Here is a 22,302-nt window from a genome sequence, read left to right as displayed (position 1 = left end):
TTTGGCGAATCCATTGATATAATCTTTGAATTATCAGACGAAATTCTCCTATCGAAACCAATATATAAAATGCATATAAAGGAATCCGGAAGCAATCTGGTAAGAGTATTGAAGCCAATGAAGCCAAGGAGAGGGAACCAGAAAATGTCATCAAACCACGAAGAATATAAGCATAAGTTAAGGAAGAAAATGCCTGCTTAACACCATATGCTAAACAATACACAAGTAAACTAAGTATAGCAACCATGGTGGACAAAGGGTGAGTGTCAAAAGGAGTAAATAACTTCCCTTGGAATTTTACCTCAATAAAGTTGACAAGTATAGGAACAATAAACACAAGAATTGCATGGCGAGAACTTGTAGTAGATGTTAACATTTGTTGAGCAAAGTTACATCTTAGAACATTGAAGGAGACATTGAGAGGAATTTGTGTACGAGAAAACAAGTATTGTCTCCATTGATGATGAAGAAATGGGGTTGCTGTTGCTCTATTAGCCATTGCAGTAAATTATATATATATATCTCTTACAACCAGAAATGATCGATTATGCTTATAAAATACACAGAAGAACACTTGGAGAACTTGAACTTTTGAAGACTGTGAGGGAAAAAAGAGAGTGCATGATGATGATTTATATAGGGGAATTAGGATTTGAGGCCTTCCAACAAATGCATCTCAAGCTCTCCTCTGTTCATCTTTGTGGAAGCGAAGTGCCACGTGGGCCATCCAGATGCAAATGTACGGTGTAGTGCAATGACCAGAATGGTAGCCACAAGGGCTTTGTGATGTGTGTGGGTGGGTTAAGTCGGTTACTTTTGGGAAATAATTTCCTGACTTGTGTCTTGGTTATAATGGCTTTTTGTTCTTAATTCTTTTCTTAATATTATATATAGTTACTTTGGAGTGATCCCTGTTGCATTTCTACACATTAATGGCTATAAAATATGCAAACCGCACTTTGCTTCTAACTTGTAATAATATCATTAGCGTTAGGAGTGAGGTAAAAAGAAGTCAATTACCATGTTCATGGTTTCTGCTTTAAAGGATTTAACAATTTCTTGAAGTGGCGTTGACTTGTCATTCCTGCAAATTAAGTTTGGAGAAAAGTCTATCTTCATTATTAGTTTTTCAGTAAGCTATTTATACAGGTTGGTATAACAACTTGGTAAGTTCCTAATCAACTAATTTAAAATAAAAAATATTTAAATCAATTTGATTAATTGAAATTGATATTGAATTCAATGGGTTAAGTACTTAAGTTTCTAGTTAATTTTTAAAAAAAAAAAAAATTAAATTTTTAACTATTAGATTTGATCAAATTAGATTAAACTATGATAAAATCAGAATTAAATCGAGACTGAAATCAAAATAAAGTCTTTTTATATAGAAATTCTTCATTTTTTTTTTTTTGAATTCAACTTAGATACAAAAATATATATACCCTTTATTTGTAAACATGAATACTTGGCATGCAACAACTAGCTATGTAATGGCATCTTCTTTTAACAGGGTAGAAGACTAGAGACATTAATACATAAAACAAATTAATTAAGTAGGGTTCTGCTTTTCGTTTGTTCAAAAGGGTGGTGATTACCTAACATAATTTTCTTATAGACAAATCATGCATATGCCAGCTACAATAAAATGTTTTTGCTTAACCTATTTAATTAATTCTGAACTTTAGTGGGCTTGACTCTTTGTTAATTTCTTCCATTTTTCTCTTCCTACCATTCATGCATATTCCTACATCTCTCTCTCTCTCTCTCTCTCTCTCTCTCTCTCTCTCTATATGCTAATAGATATGCTAATTACTTGTTCCCATGATAATGACAAAGTGGGTTTTGTAAAACAAGACAATGCAAGCAAAGCAGTGCCTTCCACAGTCCACTTGGTATGAGCATAACATTACCAAACTCCAATTTAATTTACTAGGAAGCAAATCAACTTGCTTTCTGTATTTAATTAGAATTATATGATCCAAAGGTAAGATCCTGTTTGCTTTTCATATTCTCCACATCTTGTACCAACTACCAACAGTCCACTCTTCTCTTGTATTTGTTTAATTATCTTGTTAATCAATCAATTAATGTCAAACAAATTGATTAATTAATTTGACAAATTAAGTTGAGTCAAAAGCATGCCATATATATTAACTTAACTAATTAAATCAATCTTCTGATGAAGTTAAACAATTAGATTTAATATAGATAGGATCACACAAAAGAGGCAAAGAATATGAACTTGTGGCTGATAATAAAATGTAGGCAACCTGAAAAGGCTATCAATGGACAAATATCAACTCCTTCACTCACAATTTGGCAGGAAAATTGGGGTTGGCCATGTTAGTACGCCACTATCCCCCTCACATTCTTAGAAGTCTATATAAAAAAAATCTCTTTTATATCCCAGCAGCCTAGTGGACCTTTTTTCCCATCATGAAAATGACTAGCTGTTTTTCTTTGACTCCATTTTCATAGTTCAATTACAATTCCAACTTGTAATAATTACTTATTAAGCCATGATATAACTTATTTTTAAATGTTCATAATATAATTATTTATACATAATAATTCATGGATCACAATCACATTGTCTCTATGTTAATATGAACTTCCTTTGGGTTTGGGCTTGCTTTGTTATTCACAAATAGGCCTTTTATGAGTCATGACTTGTGAATTGAAAACCCAATCAACTTGGGCTGCGTCCGTTTGGATTGGGCTTCAACCCTTTTCAATTTTGTTTTAAATTGTGATTAAAATTATTTTATTTTTTAAAAATATAATTTCAAATATTATTAAAAATAATTTAAAAATAAATACTATTTTGAAAATTCTAATAATCAAAATATATTAAATTTTAAAAATACTTTTAAATAATTTTTTAAAATAAAATCCCATGCCCCCTCAATCAAATGATTTAATTAGTGAAAAATTATTCTGAAAAATGTCTTATTTTATTTTAATCCATAGTATTTAAAATGATAGTGAGAAGTTAATATCTTTATTTTTCTATATTATAATTTCATTTTATTATATAAAAAATATATAATTTTTGCCAAGCAAGCAAAATCCCTGAAGACGACAGGTGGTAGTGAAAGAAAGCGAGTACGTAGAAATCTACACTCTGTCTTCTTCGCCCTCTCCTTGTCTTCGGTTTCATCGATCTTCAAATTCTGAACTCTCAAGAGGGAAAAGCCATTTCTCTGTGTCCTTTCTCTGCAGATTCCTCAAAACTCTCTCTTTCTTCGTCTGCGCTTGACCTTATTCTCTCTCAGCAAAAGCTCGCTAAGGCTGAACTAGAAATCGCTGAAACCAATGGCGTCTTCACTTTCCACTTCTGCGTCTGCTTCGGCTTCAGCTTCAGCTTCAGCTTCAGCCGTCGCCAAAGCCACTGTCAATTTGCCTCATTACAATACTTACGCACTCTCTCGGGTCTCCTTTCGCGTCTCTCCTACATCCAAGACCAAGGTTTTATTTCTTCCCTGTTTTCTTCTACTTCTTCCTTTTTTTTTTTAAAAAAAATGAGGCAAGTTAAATTCTTTGTTCGTACTTGTTTCTGCTTTTGCCTACCTGGTTTTCTTTGGATTGTTGTTGAAATGCGAGGAAGAGAAAGGAGTTTGTGACTTGCTGTTAGTGTTATTTAAGAGCTTTAGATTCGTTGATTTTGGATTTGCCAAGTTTGAGATTAGTTTTTAGCTGATAATCTTTTGCACTTGTGTAAATTTTGGAGGAAATTGAATGCAATTTTCATGTTTCTTTACTTAAATTAACTTCTTTTTTTCCCTCTCTTTGTTGCTTGGGAGCTAAAAGACGGCAAGACGTATTTAGATTTGTGATTCTCTCTATACTGAAATGTTGATTGTAAAGGAATAAAAATGAGAAGGAAAAGAAAAGAAAAGAAAAGGAAATGAAACCAAAAAAAAAAAAGAAATAGGCTTCATTGAATATTCAGGAGACTAAGTGGGTAGGAGAAAAGCAAGGAAGTGGGTAATTTAGGCTATACAAACTATGTGGTTTACCGGAAAGGAGATAAACAAAAATGAGGTGGGCATAATCATAGACAGGACATTGAAAGGTTTTGTAATAGTTGTGAAAAGAGGAAGAGATAGAATTATCCTAGTAAAGTTAGTATTAGAAGGAGAAACAATAAATGTAGTTAGTGCTTATGCCCCACAAATAGGACTAGATAGTGAGAGTAAACAAAGGTTTTGGGAAGATATGGATGATTTAATGCAAAACATACCGAATGAAGAGAATGTTTTCATTGGTAGAGATTTGAATGGACACGTAGAAATTGATAGGCAAGGTTATGAGAATGTTCACGGAGGTTTTGGTTTTGACAGTTGAAATGAGGAGGGAAAAAGCATCTTGGATTTTGCTATGGCATATGACCTAATACTAGCAAATACCTACTTTATAAAAAGAGAGTCACATTTAGTGACTTTCAAATGTGGGCAACATAGAAGCCAAATCGACTTCCTCTTAACCAGGAAGACAAATAGAGCTCTATGCAAGGATTGTAAGGTCATTCAAGGAGAGGCTTTAACAAGTCAACATCGGTTAGTGGTCTTGGATGTCAAGTTTAGGAACAATTCAAGTAAGGTCAGAAGAAATAGTGTAGCTTGAACAAAGTGGTGGGAGTTCAAAGGAGTAAAGTAAGTGAAGTTCAAAAATGAGCTTCTCGAGTCTGAAGCATTGAAGCTGGATATGGAGGCCAATGATATGTGGATACAGATGGCATCAAAGATTAGAGAAGTAGCTAGAAAAGTAATTGGAGAGTTTAAAGTACATGGACCACCCTCAAAAGAGAGATGTTGGTGGAATGAGGAATTACAAAAGGCAGTGCAGAGAAAAAGGGAATGGTATAAGAAATTACCTAAATGTGATAATAATGAGGCATATGAATAGTATAAGATAGCAAAGAAAGAGGCAAAAAAGGCAGTTAGTCAAGCAAGAGCACAGGTCTTTGAAAAGTTATATGAGAAACTTGGAACTAAAGAAGGGGAGAAAGATATTTATAGATTAGCAAGGAGGAGAGAAAGGAAATGTCAAGATCTCAATCAAGTTAGGTGCATTAAGGATAAAGAAGTAAAAGTGTTGCTGAAAGATGAGGACATTAAAGAAAGATGGAGAAATAATTTTAGTGGTCTTTTTAATAATAGTCAGAATGGTAATAGCGTGAATATAGACTATAGAACAATAGAAAAGAATGTGAATTATATTAGAAGGATTAGATCTTTAAAAAGAAAGGAAGCACTTAAGAGAATGAAAGTGGGTAAAGCTTGTGGACCCGATGGAATACCAATTGAAGTGTGAAAGTGTTTGGGAGATATGGGGTGGCATGATTAACTCAATTATTTAATAAGATTCTAAACTCAAAGAAAATGCCTGATGAATGGAGAAGGAGTATTTTAGTACCTATTTTTAAAAATAAGGGAGACATACAGAGTTGCTCAAACTATAGGAGAATTAAACTCATAAGCCATACTATGAAGTTGTGGGAGAGAGTTGTGGAGCATCGACTATGTCATGATACTTCTATCTCTCTCAATCAATTTGGCTTCATGCTTGGTCGTTCAACTATGGAAGCGATCTTTCTCATTAGAAGCTTGATGGAGAAATATGGAGATGTGAAGAAAGATCTACATATGATTTTTATTGATTTGGAGAATGCTTATGATAGTGTTCCAAGAGATGTCTTATGGAGTGTGTTAGAATAAAAGAGGGTATCTATTAGGTACATACAAGTGTTGAAAGATATGTATGAAAGAGCAACTACTATTGTGCACACAGTGGGAGGGGACACGATATTTTTCGATCTCAATTGGATTACATCAAGGATCAGCTATAAGCCCTTACCTTTTTACATTAGTTTTAGATGAATTGACGAAACATATACAAAAGAGTATTCCTTGGTGCATGATGTTTGCGGATGATATTGTTCTGATAGATGAGACGCGAGAAGGAGTCAATAGAAAGCTAGAGTTTTGGAAAAGTACTCTAGAGTGAAAGGGCTTTAAGTTAAGTAGAACAAAGATAGAATACATGCATTGCAAGTTCAGTGAAGGCCAAACTAGTGATAGGGAAGGAGTTAGTTTGGATGGAGTGGTATTGTCCCAAAGTAATCACTTTAAATATCTCGGCTCAGTCCTTCAAGTAGATGAGGGATGTGAGGAGGATGTTAGTCATAGGATTAAAGCCAGATGGTTGAAGTGGAGGCGTGCCACGAGAATTTTATGTGATCACAAGATTCCCAATAAGTTGAAAGGAAAATTTTACAGTACAGTCATACGATTGGCTACGTTATATGGTAGTGAGTGTTGGGCATTGAAGGAGTCGTATGCGTCTAAGATAAGAGTTGCAGAGATGAGAATGTTAAGGTGGATGAGTAGCCATACTAGACTAGATAAAGTCCGTAATGAGAGTATTAGAGAAAAGGTAGGAGTGGTGTCAATTGAGGATAAATTGAGAGGAGGGAGATTGAGGTGGTTTGGTCATGTGAAGCGTAGACATGCGGAGGCTCTAGTTAGACAAGTAGAGCATATTAGGTTAGAGGATAGAAAGAAAAAAATGATAGACCTAAATTGACTTGAAGGAAAGTAATACAACATTACCTAGAAGTATTACACATTTCTAAGGATTTAACCCAAAATCATTTAGAGTGGTGAAAGCGAATCAATATAGCCGACCCCAAATTTTTGGGATAAAGGTTTAGTTGAGTTGAGTTGAGTTGAGGCTTCATTGAATATGAAAGTTTAGATAAATATATTGTTTATTGAATTATGGATCCATTGGCATGTTTTATTGAATTTATATACGGTCTGCTTTGGTGAAATTTCCTTGCTTGTTCACTTAGATCCAATATATTGTTTACTGAATTATGATCTACTTTTAGACTGAATTTTGTTGATTGTTTTTTCTTCTTCATAAATTTAGTAGTGTTGTCATATGAAACTTGTTGTAGCAAATATGATTTTCCTTGGAAAAAATTACACATAAAAATTACACATAAAAGGTGTTGTGGGGTGGGGTGGGGGGGTTGGGGTTGGGGGAGGTGGGTTGTGGTTGAGGTTTGCATGATGATGGTTAACAGGACACCACTGTGTCATGGTGTGACTTTGATAAGCTGCCATCTTACTATGGAAAAGGTGAAATTATCTAATGCCATTGCGATTTTAGATGACACGAATTTTTGTCGATTGTGATATGTCTTACTCAGCCATGGTTTGATAAGAATGGAAATGCTTATATTAGAGTGTATTTACATCTGTTGATCTGTTCCTATTCAGTGTCTGGTTTTGATTAGAAAAATGGCAAACTTGGATATCATAATCTATGATTTAAGTTTTATATTTTAGATTTCAAGGTTTTCACTTCTTTTCCTCCTTTTCTTTTCAAATCCAAAATATGCCAACTTGTTAATTGGTCTGTCAGTACATATATGTGGTTTGATAATTCACTCAAATGCTAATTGACTGCTACAGTCTTACTTGCTGCATGTCTGGTGTGATAAGTTTTAGATATTGAAGTATCTTATTTGGATTATTTAAATCCTATAATAAGTTGATTTCGCTTGTAATTTCATTAGACTTTTCATACCAATGTTTTAATTGCTGTTTCAAACCTTAGAGAATTTTAGCAGCATACAAATATTTTGTGGTTGTTGATATGAAAAATTTATATTGTTCTTCTTGATGAATTTGGTTGTGGTATTTATTTATTTATTTCCATTCTGGAGGCTGTTTGATAGTTTTGTCTAGTGGCATAAGTGACAGATCCATAAATTGGTGTGGACGTTCCAATTTGTTCTATCTACACTTTTTATTTCAAATATCTAACTTATGTCTTTACCATCTTATTGTCAAAATGTCATTTAAGTGTCATGTTAGATTTGAGCCAATTCATTATGAAGTCATGTCTATTGAATCAGCTTTATATCTTTCAGTTTGCAGAAAACAAAAATATGGAAAATCATAGCTTTATTTTTTGAGTTTTAACTTAGGCAATAATTTTTGGTATCATCACTTTGTAGGAAACTTAACAGGCATTTGTTATGTACAACCTGTAAAATTCTTGACTTCATTTTATAGGGGATTTTGTTTATTTTCACTTATAAAGGCCTTTTTGTCAAGTTATGACTTGAAATTCATGGTAATTTGATTATTGGAAGAAATTCAAAAAATGATAAAAAGGGAGGGAGTTTGTGGCACAATGTAACTCTTCTGCCCGCAGATGACTTAAAATTATTACTAGATCTAGAGTAGTTGCTTAAGCCTGAACAGATCAGAAGTATTCTGCCTCTCTATCTCTCTTGGCTCTAGCATAATAGTCAATTTACAAAAATGCATACTAAATGAGAAATTTGGAATATACTATTTTTCCTCCTTATTCTATGCGTGAAGTTTTCCATTTATGAAGAATCCATTTTCCAACCTGCAGAAGTTTAGAACCAGTTGCAAGTTACAAAATTTATTTATTATTTACTTTTAGTTTAGAACATTCAAACTCATGTTCATATTTAGCATAGAAAGAGTGAAAATAGTCTCTGCAATGTAGGGTTTGAAGCTTGGTCGCAGTTCCACTTTTGTGAAAGCCCAGTTGAATGAGGTAAGTTTCTTTCAGTGGTTTTCATTAGAGGATATCTTTTCAAATTTTTGTTCCTGCCTGGACATGCTTTTGCGGTCATTTGCCCCCTTCAAGGTTGCTGTGGATGGATCCTCAAATGCTGCTGCCTCACCTCTAACCAAATCAGAAGTACCGTCACAGGAAGCAAAGGATGCTAAGCCATCAAATGAGCCTGCACCTCCAACTTTGGCTACAGAGGAGTCAATATCTGAATTTATTACACAAGTTGCAAGCCTTGTGAAGTGAGGGAACTCAACTTCCTTGCTCTTTTCCATCCTACACTTATTTTGAGAATGTTATATTAACTATATTTTATGTTTTGTCATCATTGTAGGCTGGTTGATTCAAGAGATATTGTGGAGTTGCAGTTAAAACAACTTGATTGTGAAGTGCTAATCCGGAAAAAGGAGGCCTTGCCTCAGCCACCGTCTCCTGCTCCATTTGTTATGACGAATGCACCTTCACCTTCACCTTCACCTTCACCATCACCACTAATGCCACCAGCCCCATCTGCAGCTTTCTCTACAGCCTCTAGTCCGGCTTCCACTGCTCCACCCCCATCACCTGTACCTTCTGCTGCTAAATCACTCAAGTCATCACTTCCACCGTTTAAATGCCCTATGGCTGGCACATTCTACAGAAGTCCAGCACCAGGTGAACCACCTTTGGTGACGGTAAATCATCTCTACTCTTTACTTTTCTTGTCATGGATGATACGGACTTTATATTTGACTTGGCATCTTTACTTTTATATATTGCTTATGTGATTGATATAGGTTGGAGACAAAGTGCAGAAGGGACAAGTCTTATGCATCATTGAGGCCATGAAATTGATGAATGAAATAGAAGTAAGTTACTTCTGTATTTAATTTTTATTGGAAGCTTACTATTAACCTTTGTATCGTTCATAGTTGATTTGGTCTTAATTTATGCAGTAATTTGTAAGTTTTTTCTTCATTTGTGGTTTGTTCTATTTTTCCTAAGTGTCCTCCTATTCATATAATAATCTACTTGAAAAAGATAAACCTGTGAAAAATAGGATATGCGGTGATACCAGATCAAACATAATCCTTATTTTGTTTTTGTATATTGTGAGGATAGGAGATATAAAGATGCGGCAGGATTGACATATCATGTAGTTTCAATGTCATTTGGTCAAAATGTAATTCTGAATTATCTTGGCCAAAAAATTTTTAGTAGGAAAATTACCTAAAAACATCTAAATTGGTGAGATGGTGGGTGTGTTAGAAAGATAGATAAGTTGATGGGATGCAGTAGTGTAGGTCATAGCTGCAAATTCTGCCAATTAAAAGGGGTAGAAGAAAAATGATAGATGTGGATGCAAGTTGTCTTAAAGTCTCCCCCTGAAGTTTTGAGAAATCCCCTGGAAGGCATAGTTGACAGGATTCACTTTAAAATTCGGATCAATGTTGAATGTATCGGTTTCTTTGGCCCCAGTGACATAATTTGTATCACTATAAATCATATTAGGAACAGATATCATAAACGTCTGCGCAGTATTCATCTAGATGAAAGGAAAGATGAAGTTGTTGAAGGAGCAAGAGAATAGAAAAAAGAGAAATACAGAAAATCACACTAGAAGAGAGGATTTAGGATTACACCCTAGCAAGCAAATAACATATTTAGTTTGTTCAATAAAGTGTATCACTAAGAATATGCATCACTGTCATCTGTTATGGGAAGAGACTGCTTCACATTTAAAAGTTTCACAAGTTTGCTTCTTGTGACCTGCATACTATCAGCTACGTGTGTACAAGTTGCGGCTAATTTACTAAAATGGAACCCCTTGTTAATTGATGGGTGAATTTCAAAGTCAAAATGTATTCAATAGTTGAGCAGTAGACTTTTTTTTTTGTCAAGTATTTCCAGTTGATTTTATTTTTCATATTCAATGAAAAAGGAAAAGAATATCAAAGGTGGTTTGCTGATTGTACATGAAATGTAATGTTCACTTTAGGCTGATCAGTCAGGGACCATTGTCGAAATTGTAGCAGAAGATGGGAAGCCAGTCAGTGTCGACACGGTAAGTTTTGTCAGCAAGACCTCATTGCAGCAGTTTGAAATTGCAACATATTTATGAAGTTTAGTCTTTGTCTTCCGGCCTGACTTCTCCTGTTGTTCTGTTAACAGCCTCTGTTTGTGATTGAACCTTAAAAGCACGCCGGTTGAGTAGACAAGTACTAGGTAAACATTACTTGGCGAGTGAAGTTCTTGGAAATGTTGAGAGATGCGGCATTGTTATTGTATTTGCATGTTTTGTTTGGGAAGAGTTGTTATGAGGGAAAACATTAATGATTCTAATATGAGAATTTTGTTTTTGAAATTTATTACTACAACTAAGAAATAGCTTATTTTTCCATATTTAGATAGTCTGTCTAATAAATCAGTTGTTAGTTGCTAGTTATATTAGTAAAAGGTAATTTACCTAATGGGGTTACTCTATTTGAAGATACGCAAACTATCTAATTAGCAATTGAATTATAGTTTATTGATTGAGTAATTTAAATCTGTGCTTGTTAAATTGCAGTTTTGTGTCTTCCTGTTTGAATTTAATTTTATATAATTATTTAAATATTCAATATAAATGTAGATACTATTTTATTAATAAAAAAAATTTAGGAATTAAATTGTTTTAAATTAAAAAGTTAATAGTATAAATTTGTAATTATATAAATAAAAAATAAATAATAATGTAAATATAAAATTTTGATGTATTTTATTAATAAAATAAAATTTTAAAGATTAAATTATTTTAAATTAAAAAATAATTAATGAAATTAATGATTAATTTAAATGGTAGAGATTAATTTATTAATAAAATTAAAATTTGAGAATTAAATTATTATTAAAAAAAATTTTAAAGCTAATATATGAATTTTATTATATCTTAAAAATTTAATTGTAAATTACCTTTCGTAAAATTTATCTCATGGTCCTAAAAAAAATTTAAAGAGTGCATATGATATAAATTAAATTTTATATGAAAAAATAAATTTAATGATTTTTAAATTAAATATAAATATTAAGATCCATTAAAATTAATTAAAATAATAAATATTTAAAATAATATATTATTTAAAATTATAATAAATCATATCTTTAATATGAAAATTTCTAACTGATATTAACGTGTGTAATACACTCCACTAAAAAAAAAAAAAAAAAAAAAAAAAATTAGAATTTCATATATAAAAAATTTCTAATCAGATCATACATACGATGCAAGAAGTTCCCCTACAAGATATAAAACTAACTTCGTGGGTTTGCACTCGCCCCGGTTTTATGCTCCTTTCCGGACGGTGAATCCACGCTCCTCCAGAACGCGTGACCGCAAACCGTTAACGAAAAAGAATATGAAAAAAAATATATAGATATACACTCAATATTTTCTCTGCTTCTCTTCTTCAACCTTAAACAATCGAAAACGAAGAGATCAATCTCTCTCTCTCTCTCTGAAAAAAGTAAAAAGAAATCCTCCAATGGGTCCCTTTCCCAAATCCCTAACTTTCCTTCAAGTTCCTGCACTTTCCATTGCTTTCTTCCTCTTTCTCTCTACTCTCTTCCCATTTTTCGCAGCATCCCAGCTGTCCATCTACGACCACCTCCACCAAAACGGCCTCCCCATTGGCCTCCTCCCTAAGGGCATTACCGACTTTTCAGTCGAGCCCACCACCGGTCACTTCCAGATAAATCTAACCCAACCTTGCAATGCCAAATTCGAGAACCAGCTACACTACGATTTCAACATTTCTGGACTCCTTTCCTTTGGAATGATCGGTGAATTATCCGGTGTGTCTCAGCAGGAGCTCTTCCTTTGGTTTCCAGTTAAGGGTATACGCGTCGATGTCCCCAGCTCTGGTTTGATATACTTTGATGTTGGAGTTGTGGACAAGCAGTTCTCTTTGTCCTTGTTTGAGAACCCTATCGAATGCACTGCTGCTGATCCTAGTGATGGGCCCATTGATTCGCGGGGATCGGACGACTCTAGGGTTCGTCTCTATCGTCTTTGATTCTTGTTATATTTAGATTGCATGATTTAGTGTTTTTGTTTTAAGTAGGAAATTGTGAATTTAATTGGGGGTGTGATTATTGCTCCTAAGGAGTATTGGGTATTGTTTTTGGATGCAAAATGGGCGCTCCTAAGGAGTATTGGGTATTGTTTTTGGATGCAAAATGGGCAAATTTTATTGGGATTTTGATATCATGCCCTTCATCCATTTGACTTATTCCCTGCATACGTAGAAAGTAATCAAAACGTGCGCTTTCATTGGAGATAACCATTTGAAATGCATATGAAATTTTCTTAGTTAATAGGTGGAGTCTTTTTGTTGTGTGTTGTGTGTTCAAAATTTGATTTCACTTGAAGAATGTTAATTTCTAAGTATTTTTTATATTGCTTTATATTGTTTGATGATCCCCCTTTATTCCATCCAGTTGGTTTTGTCAGGTTCAGTTTGGATGTCTCTAATATTTACTGTTATCTGGTTTCAGTATCAACCAGGAAGGCTTGAATTTGAAATGGCGCAAGGGAACTTGAGGGCTGCTTTATAGATTGCGGAGACATATATATATTTTTAAAGGTTTAGATGTTGCCTCTGGATTCTTCATGCCAAAAGAGACTGCTGGGGAGTTTGGTTTGACAGATCCTATGTCTTTTGTATGTGTGCTTGTTTGCTGTCCTGTACAGATTTTTAGGCCTGATACTTCTGAGTTCTGTCTCTGCATTGAGAAGTATAGCAGTTTTGACCAAGAGAAGAGAAAAGAACAGTTAATAAGCATCGGATCTTATTTTTCATGAAGATTCGTGAGATGAGGACCCTTATTTTCAGCTGGTAAGTTTGCTGGAGATTTACTTGGTTGCTGTTGTCATACCACTATACATACAGATGTATGAGCGTGTTGCAATTGTGTTGTTGTAAATGGAGAGAATTGTTTGTGTTTGTACATTGTTATCATTAAGTGTCAGTCACATGTGATAAACTAAACTACCATTAAATTATGTCTTCATGTGTGTTGGCTGTTTTTGTTCCTCAACTTTTTATTCTTATATTGGCAGTCACGGTTATCTGATGTTTTAGTCGCTTTTATTATGCCTATAGCCATCATGACACCAAACCTATTCCTAACTGCCTGTCTGCCTGCCGCGTTGGTCTGTACCATCTTTCTAAGGGGCTTGATCCTGTGAATTGCATTTATCTCTACGGTAGAAAGAGTGATAGCATGTTTTTCAGCTATAATGGAATAAAAATGAAATCATATGATGAATGAGAATTTTGTTCCCTTGCCTTGAAACAAAGAATTCAATTTAATTCGTTGATAAGCTTGCTTATAGAAAGCTGATGTATGTGCCGATTTACCTGCCAATCAATGCTCTGAAACTTCACATTGGGGCGCACTTTCTCATTAGCCCTGATTGGGATGAGTGATGTCCTAGTTAGATATTGGAGTTGGGTGGCCATGCTGTGTGAGTTCATTATTTACTGGATTGCTGCCTTGGATTTGACCAAAAATAGAAAGCACTATGATCAGTGTGGAAATGTCTTTAGGATGTCAGGAAGACTATATTCTGTGAAGCTAACCGAAAGATTAATACGAGAATGAAGTGAGGTGGCTGATGACTTGCGAGAACTGCAGGTTTTTTCCCCGTTGCAAGGATAGAGTTTATTAAGTTGGTTTCTAATTCTTGGCTGTTTTCATCTCAATAGAAATGAACGGCTGTGGATTATGTCATTTTTTCATTTGAAGTTTGTTTTCTGAAGAGAATTAAGGTTTCTGATAGGCAGGGACAAGATTAACCATTCATTAATGGAATTGAAGATTTTAAATTTGTCTCTGTATACGTTTTTCATGGGATGGTTATTGTTGTGTACATGCAAGTGTTACAGGGAAATGAAATCAAACTTTTGCCCAAGCAGGAGATGGCACTAGGTGACATTGAAAAGGCAACTTGGGGTGGCTTCAAAGACAATCAGCCATTGGTAAAGTAGCAAGGGCCAGGCCATATTCTATGAGACATCAAGCGAATTGAAATGATTGCAACATCGGAAAATGCTAAAAACATTCAATTTAACTCAAATGGAAATTTACTTGAATTGATTCATTTTTATAGCACAGTAGATAATGTAAATAAAAATGTAGTGTATACTTTAACTTTTAAATTAAAAATTTTATTTAAAATAAATTAAAAGTCATAAATAAAAATATATTATTTATAATTTATTTATTTATTTATTTTAAAACTGTTATTTTATCAAGTAATAATAAATTTTAAAATATCAACATTATCCTATTTTAATAATTATAATAGGTAATTATATATATATATTTTTTTATATTTTTAATTAATTAAATTATTTTTAATAAAATATTTAAATTAATTAAAATTTATTTTTAACTAATTTTATTAAAAAAATTAATCATTTATTTTTAATTTATTCATAAATTAAAAAATATATTTTAAATTAAAAATTAAAAATTAAAAAATAAATAACCAAATTAAATAATTTCTAATAATCTGCAGAGCAAGCCTTATCCTAACAATTATGAATTTCCATCAACTTGAATACAGAAACAGCATTAGATAAGAGGCAATAGAAGAGCAAAACCTTTGATTAAAAATGTATATTATATATATTGAAGAGAAAAACGGAGATACTGACGTCTGCTACTTTTGACAGAGAAGCCTAATGTAATTATATTTTTACATGGGGAGCAAAAAGAGAAAACGTCCATATATATATGTTTATATAAACAAGTTTTTATTCCCATTCAAAGCAAAGCTAACAAAATTTCAGAGAAGAGAGATCGATGAAAATAATGGCTTGGAGGAGCTTCAGCCTCCACCTTCAACTGCAAAGGCCATTAAGATTTGGTACCATTCAATCTCTAACTCTATTATTATCTTCCAATTCTTTCCATTCTTCTACTCCCACACATCCGAAAGATGCACATTTCTTTACTTATAACTTCAAATCTGCTTCTTTTACCCACCTTGACGATGCCTTAGCTTCTTTCAATCACGTTATTCATATGCATCCTCTGCCTTCTAGGGCTCAATTTAATCGATTTTTATCTGCCCTTGTGAAAATGAAACAATATCGCACTGTCGTTTCCTTATCCAAAACAATTGAATTGCTAGGGATCTCACACAATATTTATTCTCTTAACATCTTGATTAATTGCTTCTGCCACTTACACCTTGTGGATTTTGGCTTCTCTATTTTTGGGAAAATCATCAAATTTGGATTGGAGCCTACCATTGTAACACTTACTACCTTGATTAATGGGCTCTGTATAGAGGGTAAAATTGATCATGCAATCGACTTTTTCGATCATATGGTCCTGGCAGGTTATCAACCTGATGTCTATGCTTACAACGTGTTAGTGAACGGTCTGAGTAAATTTGGAAAAACAAATGTGGCAATTGGTTTGCTAAAGGGAATGGTTCAGAGAGGTTGTGAGCCAAATGCCGTGACATACAGTACAATCATCGATGCCCTTTGCAAGGATAAGCTAGTTGTTGAGGCTTTACACCTCTTCTCTCAAATGAGGAATAAAGGCATCTCACCTACTGTCATAACTTATTCCTGCCTAATTCATGGTCTTTGCAATTTAGGTAAATGGAACCAAGCTTTGGCCCTGTTGAATGAAATGGTCGGACAGAACATTTCCCCAAATGTTATTACCTTCAGTATATTAATTGATACTCTTTGTAAAGAAGGAATGATTTCAGAGGCGCAAAATATAATCAAACTAATGTTTCAGATCAGTGTGGAGCTTAATGTGGTCACTTATAACTGCTTAATTCACGGTTTTTGCAATTTGGGCAAATGGAATCAAGCTTTGGCGTTGTTGAATGAAATGGCGAGGCAGAAGATATCACCAGACAATATTACATTCAATGTTTTGATTGGCAGTCTTTGTAAGAAAGGAATGGTTTCAGAGGCTCAATGTATAATCAAAATAATGATACAAATAGGTGTGGAGCCTGATGTGATCACTTATAACTGCTTAATTCATGGTCTTTGCTATTTAGGCAAATGGAATCACGCTTTGGCTTTGTTAAATAAAATGGTGGGCCATAACATATCACCAGATGTTGTTACCTTCAATACATTGATTGACACTCTTTGTAGAGGAGGAATGTTTTTAGAGGTTCAAGGTATTTTCAATATGATGGTTCAAAGAGGAATAAAGCCCGATGTTGTCACTTACAATTCATTGATGTGCGCATATTGTCAGCGTGGCCAAATGGATGAAGCTAGAAATGTATTTGATTTGATTGTAACCAATGGAATAGTTGATGCTATTAGCTACAACACATTGATTAATGGATATTGCAAGAGCAAGAGGATAGATGAAGCAAAGGAACTTTTTGATGACATGCCTCAAAAAGGTGTAGTTCCTAACTCTCTTACATTCAACACTCTTTTAAATGGCTTGTGTCAAGCAGGGAGATTGCAGACTGCACAAGAGGTTTTCAAAAATATTTGTTCTCAGAGTCAGCAGCCAGATATAATGACTTTCTCAATTTTGCTCGATGGTTGGTGCAAGCAGGGAGACCTTGATGAGGCACTCACACTATTTAAAGCAATGGAAGAAAGTCAGTTGGAGCCTGATCTTGTGATCTACAACATTTTGATCGATGGTATGTGCAAAGCTGGAAAGGTTAATGATGCCAAAGAATTGTTCTCTAGGCTTTTTGAAAATGATTTACAGCCTGATGTCAATATATATCATACAATAATGAAAGGACTTTGTAAGGAAGGGTTACTAAGTGAAGCATACAAGGTGTTCAGAGAAATGGAAAAGGGTGGATGTTTACCGGATGATTATTGTTATAATGTGATTATTCAAGGGTTTCTTAGGCACAAGCATGTACCAAGGGCAAGTCAACTTATTGATGAAATGTTTAGCAAGGGATTTTCTGCAGATGCCACGACTGCTGAATTGGTAGCACTTATTGCACAATGACAGTCTCATTCTAAGTAACTTGCCCTTGGTACATGCTTGTGCCTAAGAAACCCTTGAATAATCACATTATAACAATAATCATCCGGTAAACATCCACCCTTTTCCATTTCTCTGAACACCTTGTATGCTTCACTTAGTAACCCTTCCTTACAAAGTCCTTTCATTATTGTATGATATATATTGACATCAGGCTGTAAATCATTTTCAAAAAGCCTAGAGAACAATTCTTTGGCATCATTAACCTTTCCAGCTTTGCACATACCATCGATCAAAATGTTGTAGATCACAAGATCAGGCTCCAACTGACTTTCTTCCATTGCTTTAAATAGTGTGAGTGCCTCATCAAGGTCTCCCTGCTTGCACCAACCATCGAGCAAAATTGAGAAAGTTCTAAAGGTGCAAATGTGAAGTGAGCTTTTAAATATCAACACTTGATCAACAGATGCAGGAGATTTTCGTTGTGTTGTGTGTTATTGGTACTTCACTGTATTTCAATAATAGTGCAATTACAATGTTGCTAGTTGGAAGCTTCTTCTTTATACAAGAAACTATTTAGAATTAGTACTCAACTCTTGTTTTGAGGTTTTACATGCGCTGTAACATTAATGAATGTGTTTTAATACTGCATTGTGCTGAATGTGTAAATTAACTTCAATTTTCTATATGCAATGACAAAATGGTACGTATTCTCTTATATATGTACCCATTTCACTGATTTTGAAATTCTAGTTAGTGTGACAGTTTTATATTTTACCTGGTTTGGTTAGGTATCGGATCATTTATTGTCATGTATGCATAAATCAGAAAGGACGACAACGATATCTTTTGTTATTTCATTGTCATGTTTCAATTGCAAACATTCTTCCTCCTTATTACTTTACAAAATAAAGCATACAATATCTTCAGAAGAATGGAAAAGGATTCTCTTTCCCAATCAATTGTTGTTACTTTTGTAATGTGATTATTCAAGGCTTTACCAAGTGCAACACAACTTATTAATGAAAAGGCACTGAGTGATTCTCTTGCAGAAGGGAAAAATGTAAAATAAAAATCCACAATGGAAGAAACACCCAAACTGGATACCAAGATCCAAATAAACCCAGCGGCGGAGGCAGAGCCCACATTTCCCTCGGATTTCACTGACTCTCTTCAAGACCACAAAACGTTGTTCTTCAAATCCTACTCTCGCCGAAGAAGAAGCGAATCATGGGTCATTTCCATCTTGACTAACTTCCACCTGATAGCCTTCTTCGTCAACATGGTTGTCAATGATTGTTGGACTAACTCTCATGGTGGTGGCACTGTCAAAGCCCTCAAAAAGACGTCGTTCCATCCCCTCTCTGAGAACCCCGTGCTCGGTCCCTCTGCTTCCACATTAGTGTTTGTCTCTTGCCTTTTGTGCTTCTTAATTGAATGTTGATCTGATTGGCTCGGATATATGCATGAATCTGCATGGGTATTAGAAAATGAGAAATTGATTCTTGGTTTCAAGTTATTTCTTTCTTTGAAAAAAACAAACTCTGCTCGATTTATGGGATAATTTGAGGAAAAGCAAAGGCAAGTACGTTGTTGTTTATTGTATACTAACGTTTCATCAGTGATATCTGCAGTTTCGTTGCTGAGAAAATGATATGAAGAAGAGTGGTTTTTGTCATGTGTGGACTATGTTCGGTGCCTTATATTTTAACATCAATGTTGTTGATTCTCGTTTGATAATTGAGAAGTCAAGTTTAGTTTTGCTTCCGCTTTGTTTATGTGAATGCATCTGAATTCTTCTTGCGTTGCTATATGGGAAAATTCCATTGCAGAGAGATTGATTAAGTGCGTTTGAATTCTTGGCCTAGTTTTGTAATGTTTGTTGAACGATGGGACCTGTTTGTTAGAAGCTTTTGACTCCGGAGAAAAATTTTCATAGTTTCAATTACCAGTGAAAATATCTCATCAGAATGAATGGTTGATTTGTTCCCATGTAGTTGAAATTAAACATGATAAGATTGCTTGCATAGTGCCGTATATAGTAAACTAGGACTGATTCAGAGACTTCTAACCCATATCTTTAGAACGTGTCTTCAACATCATTTGTTAAAGTACCCAGAAGATGCAATACCGTATCAATGTGTGGTTTTCTACAATGCTGAAATCCTCCTCTATTTCAGGGTAAGAAAAATGGGATTTTTTTTTCCTTAATTTATTGGATCTATATTTTCAGATAATAATATATCCATATTGATGAAAAATTAAAGTTGTTATAATAATTTTTCCCTACTAAGAAAATTAAAGTGCAAGAGAAACACACTATCCACTGCACTTGCTTTGGCTGCTGGCTGGCTCAAATTTTCTGTAAGATAAGTAAGGCTGCTGCTTTCCAGCCTGCCATTCATTGTTCTTTTGAATTATCATTTAGTTTCATTTATAAATTTTCTTTATATTTTCTATTTTTTTTTTATTATAAAATACAATAACAAATAGATCCACATTCTGCATTTGCATTAATTATTAATTTTCTTTTTTAGATTAAGCTGGAGGATCCACCTTCTGCTTTTTTTATTAACAATTGATGGAAAAACTCGAGTTTTGCCCTGGAGGATGATATGAAGCATCAATTATTGACATTTGCAGTTGATTATGCATCTGTTCCAAGGAGAAGCCACTGGTATGATCCTTTCACTTGCTTGCCTGTTGGACTTTCTTTCAAATTATCTTATTTGGACTTGAATTCCAAATCAGTGAAGTAGTTGTATGTGCAGAACAATATGTGAAAACAGGTAAGAAGGTTTGTGATAGAAGGACCTGGCAGAACCATCTTAGCTATGGGAGATGTTGGAATGATTATAATAGCTGATATCGCCATTTTCATCAGTAGGTTGGAAGGTATGCAGGTCGGTATATGATTTCTGCGTGGAGTATCTATAAGAAGAGCAATATGACCTTTTCTTTCACCTACTTTTAACTCTGTACAACTAAAAGTTGTGGATTCTTTTTTTGTCCTTTGCAGGCACATTTGGTAGCTAGGAATTGTACTGCCATTTATCCACTTGGCCCAGTAATGTCTGTTCAGCCTTTTTCTTCTTTTCTATCTTCGTATGGTTGAATTCATCATTCAAAGTGCAATCAAATACCTCAGTAATCTGTTCTGCAGGTTCAAGTACAAGCAATTGTCCATTTCTAGCAGCATTTCTCATCTTTTGCTTTCCTAATCAAAGGCTTGACCAGAGTAAAAATCATTTTGAAACAGAGGTCAAGAGAGATTTATTATTTGGGACTTATGGTCTAAGCTCTAATTTTTCACATTGTGGTGTGCCAATATTATTTATTTATTGGCCTAACTAATTTTCCCCAATTAATACTAGTGCAAGTGCATTAAAAAAAATTCTAATAAATGAATCAAACTTAGGAAATGGATTCCTCCGGCAAAACATGGAGGATAAAATGGTGTTTCTGTCAGAATTTTTTTTTTTTATTTAGACTCTTTACCACAAATATGTAAAACTCAATATTAAAATATGTGAATTTTACTACATCTCTTGTTTTGAATTTATAATGAATGGTTAGATGATGGTAAATCACCAATTTAATAAAATTGATTAAATTAATAGTGAGAAAGCTGTAATTGAATTCCCCATTATCAATTTGGGATTGCCAAACATTAATTTCAACTAAAATTTATCTTTAGAAGAACCTTGGAGTTGGAGGGTTATTGGCCTTATCTTATTTAACTATTTGGGCGCTGTTCCGCAACAATAGTGTTTAGTGTTTTAATTCTTTTATTTATATTATAATACTTATATTTCATGTATCCTCTTAATTTTTAGAGATGGAGAGAGCGTTTTGACTTGAATCAATAATATACTACTAATTTTTATATTTAATAACTAATACAATAATTATTTTTACTAAAATTTTTTGTTTTATATCGCTTTTGCTATTAAAATAGTTAATAACTGCTAAAACAATTAATAATTACTAAAATAACTAACATTGCTGAACAAGAATTTGATGTAAATGCAAAGATATAATTTAATTGTTTCCATAGCGTTTATGCTAGTCTATTAATGTTGTCCTTATCTATTATACATATCGTTAATAAAACAAACAACTCTTAATCTCACCCTTTCATTTGTTGGGTCACTCTGCAAGTTTCTTATTAGTTTCTTCTGAAATGGAATATATTGTTAATTATTATTCTCATTATTGATAATAATATTATTAATTGTGATTAAGCCCTTTTATATTTTTATATGTGTTTGTTTGTTTTATTTATATTTTGAAGTGTCGCTTTGTGTAGAATTTCAAGCTAATAAACTTATTCTAAAACAGAGGGGTTGCTTAAGAAAGCATTTGCTATGGAGGCAAAAAACACACCATTGATTGATTACTAGTGACACCAACCAAAAGCTGCTTCTTTTAACTTTCCTTCTGTCATCCTTGAGATAGGTCTTACTTTTTCCATAAATTAATCCAATTGAGATAAGTGCATGAATTTAAGGCACATAAAAAAAAATAGATATTTAAAATTTATGTGATTCGATTGCAAACTCTAAGTTCATAGATAAGATACCAGTGAAAAATTAATTATGGTCTCTTTAAACTCTCCAGATTCAAATATCAATGAATTTTTTTTCAAATCTTATGTTTGTCTAATATGTAAAATTTGCAATATTTATATTGGTTCATACTACGAGA

The 22,302-nt window shown here is 33.6% G+C and overlaps 3 protein-coding genes and 1 long non-coding RNA gene across 6 annotated transcripts; all 4 read left to right on the top strand.

The window, feature by feature from the left end:
- The first annotated feature begins 3,055 nt into the window (after positions 1–3,055).
- LOC110659919 (biotin carboxyl carrier protein of acetyl-CoA carboxylase, chloroplastic) lies at positions 3,056–10,969 on the top strand. 3 transcript variants are annotated; one of them, XR_009149948.1, is made up of 7 exons: positions 3,056–3,468; positions 8,557–8,607; positions 8,701–8,867; positions 8,960–9,279; positions 9,402–9,473; positions 10,604–10,669; positions 10,777–10,969. XR_009149948.1 is itself a non-coding variant. In XM_021818007.2 (7 exons), exons 1-7 carry the CDS (start codon positions 3,316–3,318, stop codon positions 10,798–10,800), a joined length of 873 nt encoding a protein of 290 aa, XP_021673699.2. In that variant the 5' UTR covers positions 3,059–3,315; the 3' UTR covers positions 10,801–10,969. The 3 variants fall into 3 exon arrangements, 2 of the variants coding, with proteins under 2 accessions (XP_058005537.1, XP_021673699.2); XM_021818007.2 differs by having other exon boundaries at positions 3,059–3,468; positions 8,960–9,299; XM_058149554.1 differs by having other exon boundaries at positions 8,557–8,867; positions 8,960–9,299.
- A 937-nt stretch (positions 10,970–11,906) lies between these two features.
- LOC110659920 (uncharacterized) lies at positions 11,907–13,716 on the top strand. Its single transcript, XM_021818009.2, has 2 exons — positions 11,907–12,635; positions 13,138–13,716. Exons 1-2 carry the CDS (start codon positions 12,126–12,128, stop codon positions 13,195–13,197), a joined length of 570 nt encoding a protein of 189 aa, XP_021673701.2. The 5' UTR covers positions 11,907–12,125; the 3' UTR covers positions 13,198–13,716.
- Positions 13,717–15,306: 1,590 nt separating this feature from the next.
- On the top strand, positions 15,307–18,334 carry LOC110659921 (pentatricopeptide repeat-containing protein At1g63330). Its single transcript, XM_021818010.2, has one exon. It carries the CDS (start codon positions 15,454–15,456, stop codon positions 17,617–17,619), a length of 2,166 nt encoding a protein of 721 aa, XP_021673702.2. The 5' UTR covers positions 15,307–15,453; the 3' UTR covers positions 17,620–18,334.
- A 218-nt stretch (positions 18,335–18,552) lies between these two features.
- On the top strand, positions 18,553–20,950 carry LOC131181449 (uncharacterized). Its single transcript, XR_009149947.1, has 3 exons — positions 18,553–20,272; positions 20,367–20,498; positions 20,615–20,950. It is a non-coding gene; the product is annotated as an uncharacterized LOC131181449 (long non-coding RNA).
- Positions 20,951–22,302: the final 1,352 nt, after the last annotated feature.

The sequence above is a fragment of the Hevea brasiliensis genome, chromosome 7 (assembly GCF_030052815.1).
Source record: "Hevea brasiliensis isolate MT/VB/25A 57/8 chromosome 7, ASM3005281v1, whole genome shotgun sequence".
NCBI lineage: Eukaryota > Viridiplantae > Streptophyta > Magnoliopsida > Malpighiales > Euphorbiaceae > Hevea > Hevea brasiliensis.
This window is presented reverse-complemented; position numbering and strand designations above follow the sequence as displayed.

Coding starts and splice junctions, on each gene's coding strand:
- LOC110659919 (XM_058149554.1), top strand. CDS start 3,316: ATGGCGTCTTCACTTTCCACTTCTGCGTCTGCTTCGGCTTCAGCTTCA. Junction 9,300..9,401: donor GTGAACCACCTTTGGTGACG/GTAAATCATCTC, acceptor TGATTGATATAG/GTTGGAGACAAAGTGCAGAA. Junction 9,474..10,603: donor AATTGATGAATGAAATAGAA/GTAAGTTACTTC, acceptor TGTTCACTTTAG/GCTGATCAGTCAGGGACCAT.
- LOC110659920 (XM_021818009.2), top strand. CDS start 12,126: ATGGGTCCCTTTCCCAAATCCCTAACTTTCCTTCAAGTTCCTGCACTT. Junction 12,636..13,137: donor GGGGATCGGACGACTCTAGG/GTTCGTCTCTAT, acceptor ATCTGGTTTCAG/TATCAACCAGGAAGGCTTGA.
- LOC110659921 (XM_021818010.2), top strand. CDS start 15,454: ATGAAAATAATGGCTTGGAGGAGCTTCAGCCTCCACCTTCAACTGCAA.